The 6,000-nt window shown below is 45.3% G+C and overlaps 1 protein-coding gene across 2 annotated transcripts in view; it reads right to left on the bottom strand.

Annotated features, from left to right (window-relative positions):
* Nucleotides 1-5,000, bottom strand: part of LAMP3 (lysosomal associated membrane protein 3) — a 42,962-nt gene extending 37,962 nt beyond the window's left edge. For both annotated transcript variants that reach the window (XM_066601597.1, XM_066601592.1), the window contains exon 1: nt 4,869-5,000. In XM_066601597.1, coding sequence (XP_066457694.1) covers nt 4,869-4,911 — 43 coding nt within the window. In that variant the 5' untranslated portion in view covers nt 4,912-5,000. The remainder of the gene's footprint in view (nt 1-4,868) is intronic.
* Between the last annotated feature and the right edge of the window lie 1,000 nt (nt 5,001-6,000).

The following is a 6,000-nucleotide window of genomic DNA, read 5'->3' on the forward strand; positions in this document are numbered from 1 at the left end:
CATGGTGCCGTCTAATTCTGAGGTCTTCTTGCTTTTTTAGACGCGCTTGCGCTGTGCGGTCTTCTTCCTGGTGAATGGGGCTGCTCGTGCCGGAGAGCTGGTCCTTGTAGCTCCGCCCCATCACGTGTGCCGATTCCAGCCAATCAGGAGGCTGGAATCGGCAATGGACCGCACAGAGCCCACGGTGCACCATGGGAGAAGACCCGCGGTGCATCGTGGGTGAAGATCCCGGCGGCCATCTTGGTGAAGGAAGAAGTAGGAAGAAGGAAGACGTCGCAGAGCGGGGATTCGGGTAAGTAATAAAAAAAATTTTTTTAACACATCCCTTGGGGTTGTCCTGCGCCGAACGGGGGGCCTATGGAAAAAAAAAAAAACCGTTTCGGCGCGAGACAACCCCTTTAAGCCGTATAGTGGCTGAATCAGTATGACTGCAGGGGTGGTTAATGGCAGCTAGCAAGGATTGTAGTCAGTAGGACAGGGTGCATGTTATCAGGCGGAGTACAGAGAGGTTTGGTTTAGTAGATATGTTATGTCTCCCTACGGCTGCCTGTTCACGGGCGATGATCCGCTTGCGATAAATTGCCTGTGGATTACGCTATGAAAAGCTTTCCATAGGCTAACTATGGAAAGCGCAGCCCGACATCCACGAGCAGAGAATCATAGCAATTCTCCGCTCGTGGGATTGAAATCGTGGCATGCTGCGATTTGCTGCGATTCTCTGCAGTGAGCCAATCTATTAGATAGGCTCATTGCGGAGATCTGTCAGTGCTCCCATGTCCTCCCCCGCGGCAGAAAATTGCTAGCGATATTCCGTCACGTCTGTGGACAGGCAACCTTAAAAGGAGCGTTTTTAGAGCACGCCTGAAGTTTTGTATGTCGGGATTTGCCTGGATAGTTTTGGGTAGTGTGTTACAGAGGACTGGTGCTGCTCTGGAGAAGTTTTGGAGGCGAGAATAAGAAGTTCGAGTTAAAAGGAGCACTTAATCTGATTTTGTTAGTGGAGCGGAGGGTGCGGGTTGGGTGGTGGATTGAGAAGAGGGAAGCAATGTAGGGTGGCGCAGTGCTATGAAGGGCTTTGTGGATGAGGGTAGTGAGTTTAAATTGAATTCTGTATTTGACGAGCAGCCAGTGCAGTGACTCGCACAGGGCAGAGGCATGCGAGTAGAGTCTGGACAGGAAGATGAGCCTGGCTGCAGTATTCAGGATGGATTGGAGAGGGCAAGCCTGGCACAGGGAAGGCCAATCAAGAGAGTTTTTAGCATGTTCACGGCGGATTCTTGTGATGTTCTTGAGGTGCAGCTGACATGTTCGGGCCAGAGATTGGATATAGGGGGTAAAGGAGACATCAGGGTCAAATATAACCCCAAGACAGCGGGTGTGCTATCTGGGAGTTATGGTGGTGCCAAACATTGAGATGGAGATGTCAGAATGAGGTTGGTTAGAAGAGGGCGGAAACAGAAGGTCAGTTTTTGAGAAGTTCAGTTTTAGGTACAGAGAGGAAATAGTATTAGAGACATCAGACAGACAGACGGTGACATTCTGAAGGAACGGTGCTGTGATGTCACGGGAGGAGGTGTATAACTGGGTGTCGTCAGCGTACAGATGGTACTGAATGCCAAATCTCCTGATGGTTTGTCCAATAGGGGCTGTGTAGATGGAGGAGAGGAAGGGGCCAAGGACTGAGACCTAGGGGACCCCAACAGCAAGGGGAAGAGGAGGGGAGGTAGAGCCTGCAAAGGATATGCGGAATGAGCGGTCAGATAGATAGGAGGAGAACCAGGAAAGAGCAGTGATCTTTAGGCCAATGGAGCGAAGGATGTTGAGGAGTTTTTTTTTAGCAGTGGGGATATGGTAGCATCTTTGAATGAGGAGGGCAAAATGCCAGAGGTCAAAGAGAGGTTGAATTTAGTGGTGGTACTGGTGTATCTTGTCTACACCAGATATACGGGGGGAGACATCAGTTGGCAAGGCTTAGTGACAGGTCACGTCCCCAGATGTCCGGATTGGCTGCTGCACTCCTCTCAGCGCCCATACCCTGACAAGCTAACACATCGCCCCCCACACTTGCATGTGCGCTCCCGTCCCCGCAGACAGTCTCCTACACCGTCCCCCTGACAAGCTCACACATATGACGGGTGGACTGCCATGTTCAGTCATTAAGCGCTGCGGAATAAGTTGGCGCTATACAAATAAAGATTATTATTTATTATGTCCGCCTGATCAGTTGGCTCCGAGGTCTGTCTCCTCTCTGCGCCGTTCCTGTCACCCCCATCAGCAGGCCCGTGGTGAGCTTCCTCCCTGTGGCCGTCCAACTATGTCACTCTCCACTCCTGTCCCCCAGATCAGCTTTCCCTGCTGTGAGTGTCCTGGCTGTGGTCCGATGCTTTTGAATGCTGCCGACAACCCCGATGGCACCGCGATCGCTGGCGTTCCTGCTGCTGCAGCATGGAGCCGATGGCAGTCTGTGGGGGTGACTGTCAGCGCAGGAGCCGGGAGGGGGGAAGGGACAGCGGCTGCGACAGTGACAGTAGCCGGGAGGGGAAAGGATGATGGTAGAGCTGCGAACACAGTTGCCGCAGGTTAGCACAGCGGGAGGCAGCTCAGCTCGGTGCAGGTGTGTATCCGGCAGCCAATCCGAAGCTGTGGGAGTGACTTCTAGCTCTGTCAGGCCAGCCCATGTCTCCACCCATAACTCTAGTGGAGACAAGATACACCAGTACCTTTAGTGGTGAGGTGGGAGAGCACAAACGGGGAAAGGGATATATACTGTTACATTGCCATTACACCATTGTGTATATTGAAATGTAGTGCTAGCATTGTTCTGTGACTTTGCCATTAAATAACCCAAATAGCTTAACCCTTTCATGACCAAGGCTCATTGATGCTCAGACTTCGCAGTTCTGGTATGCACAGCTATAAATGATGATGTATTTGCAACTGCTTTATATATTATATTATAACTATTTTTACTTAGTTTCTTTTTCCAAGAGATATGGAGCTTCAGTTTGTTTGAATTGTTATAAAAATCCCATTTTATTTAGCCCCTACCCACTACAGCCCTTTTTGGGTTTTTTTCTATTCAAAATTTCAAACAATCATAAAGTTTTTTTTGTTGTTCTGGCGACATCACTACATGAATGCTTTTTTGCAAGACAAGTTGTATTTTTCAGTGATACCATTTAACTAAGTGGGGAGAGATAGGAAAAAAATGCAATTGTGCCACTTTTTAAGGTGTTTTGTTTTTACAATGTTCACAGTCCAGTAAAAATGACGTTCTCTTTCTTCTGTGGGTCAGCATGATTATGATTTTTATTGTAGCACTACTTACCTGTAGTTTTAGTACTATTTTGGGGTACATAATTTTTATCAGCGAAATTCAGGAATTGCATATTTTTTCCCGTGTTCATCGTGCAAGATTTATAATGCGATATTATATATAATGTGATAAATTGGACTTTTACATATGCAGTAATACCAATGCTTAACTGTTTGTTTGTTTTTGACGCAACAACTGCAAAATATTTTTTTTATTGTTTTTTTTTTCTGCAATAATTAATAAAATGTTTACTAATTTTTCCTTTTTTATCAGTCCCCATAGAAAACGTGAACTTGCGTTTTGATTACTTATACAATATACTGCAATACTATGGTTTTGTATTATACTGTATTTTAACAGGCATTTTATTTCAATCCCAATTAGGGCATTCAAATGACACTGTCAGATTTGACACCGGCATTTAAATGGTTAACCGTAGAGATGAGCGAGCACGCTCGGTAAGGTCAGTTACTCGAGCGAGCCTCGCTCATCTTGAGTAACCGCCTTCTCCTCCGAGCGTGCTCGGAGGGGGCGGCAGGGGTGAGCGGCGGGCGGTAGGGGGTAGCTGGGGGGGGAGACAGAGATCAAATACAAGGACCAAATACAGAATAAGAATATGCTCATCTGAAAGCAGCCTTAAAAGTATTGCCTGGAATTGTGTCTACAAAGAGGATCTGTCCACCAGCCAGTGGGTCACCCAGTAAACTGCTCATCAAACGTCTTGGAATAGTAAACCAGTAACTCAGACTTTATCTTTCTGCGTGTGATAGTAACGATATGTTTGCACACAGCAGATGTGCTACAGATATTCCTGTGACTTAAAGTCCGCTCAGTACATACAAATGGGGTTGTTTCTGCAGCAAGTGCCTGGATTTCTGCAAGCAAATTTCGGAGCCATGGAATCGTTGCAGACATTTCTGCAACAAATTTGCGACATGCAAACATCCCTTTTGGAAGACAAATTTCCAAAGTCGACTTAGTTTAAATTAGTAGCTTCAAACAATATCTCAGTTGTCTGATAAATATAGGACAATTCACCTGACCAGTGCTAACTTACAGCATGTAATAAACTGCTATGATAATTAAGGGTAACCCAGCAGTACATTGGAGAAGTGGTCAGGGCAGCATGGAACGGATGACAGGTTAGTTAGAAATAAAGCAGAAGATTTCCATTGATATCTTTTATGAATCCTTTCCATTATGTGCATCGCTCTGTGTTCTGTCAAAACAGCAGATTGTTATCTATGTTGGCTGTAAACCTTGGGTGCAGTTAGATTTTATAGCTTGTATACATGTTTCACAATGTATACAATACAATGTATAGGTAAATTGACTACAACTTTAAGTGCTTCTACGCTCTTGATATGCAAATATGACTTTCTGATATGCAAAGAACTTTTTTCTGTGATGGACTCCTTGTTAACAACAGTGGAATGTTGGCATTTTCTATGCTGAAGCTGGGGATAGGGACATTGGATTCAGAGTTTTCCCCAAATAAATCAATATTAAAACAGAAGATGAAAAGTTAGTAAAGCTATAGAGTCACACTCACCTGAGACGAGCAGAAGACTCCAGATAAGTGTGGGGCCAGCCATGGCTCACTGTCAGCAGCTACTCTTCTGTGAGAAGAAAGAGGTGCAGCTCTGCGAATTTGTTTTCTAGAAGCACAAGGAGGAAGTTTTGAAACTTCACAATTGCTGTCACATGACTTTAAGGAACTGAAGTTTCATTTCTACAGTCAGTAACAATGAATCACTAATGCTGATATATTGTGCCTCCTACAAATGATCCTTGTTTTAATCTCACACCGACAATAAAATGAGGTCTCTAATGCACCCTTTTAACATTTGTCACCTATTAAAAAACTAATGCTGACTAATTTGCATAAATAGATTTACATTATTGTAGAGCGGAAATAACAGAAGATGCTTTGGAGAAAACAGCCCCAAATAAGTGAACATGAGATTGATACAGCATTCCTCATATGTGAATGTTTTAGAACTGTGATATCCTTAATTTAAGCGGTGTCTCTGACATCAGCAGTGTAATATGAGCGGTCGGACCACTATGGATCCTTATTACAGAAGTGATGTTTCTAGGGATGAATACACCTTGAGGGCTCTTGCACACATCCGTGTGTTTTTCCATTCACCCATATCCGCTGTAAAATCGCATTAAATGAATAGCCACAATCAAGTCCCGATCTTTAGGCTGCTCGCACACAGCAGCGCAATTTAAATCGTGGCGCTTTTTCACGATTTCACTTTCATTTTTGGATGCAGCTTCCTGCGGCCGACAGCGAGGTTTAGTACACCTCATCATTGATAAGGTGCACTAAACGCATATAATAGAACAGACTCCACTCGAAAATCACAACGTTGGAAAGTGCCGCGATCGAGTGCATGTCTGAGAGGCTCAACTGAAAACAATGAGAGCCTCTGACAGCGTTCAGCGCTGAAAAAAAACGGCTGTGTGAGAGGGGCCTAAGTTGCATATTTTCTGCAGTTTACACGGTCGGTTGCTGCGCATCCGCAAAAAAGTACACTGCAGCGTGGAAATCCCTTGATCAGCAGAAATCCTATGAGTTTTCCCAGCATTGGTTGCAGCTAACTCCCTCCTCCTCCCTTTTTTCAGCTCCTATAGGAGTATGGGAGTTTCCAGTGTATTTTGGCCAAAGATAGGGC

The sequence above is a fragment of the Eleutherodactylus coqui genome, chromosome 1 (genome assembly GCF_035609145.1).
Source record: "Eleutherodactylus coqui strain aEleCoq1 chromosome 1, aEleCoq1.hap1, whole genome shotgun sequence".
Lineage (NCBI taxonomy): Eukaryota > Metazoa > Chordata > Amphibia > Anura > Eleutherodactylidae > Eleutherodactylus > Eleutherodactylus coqui.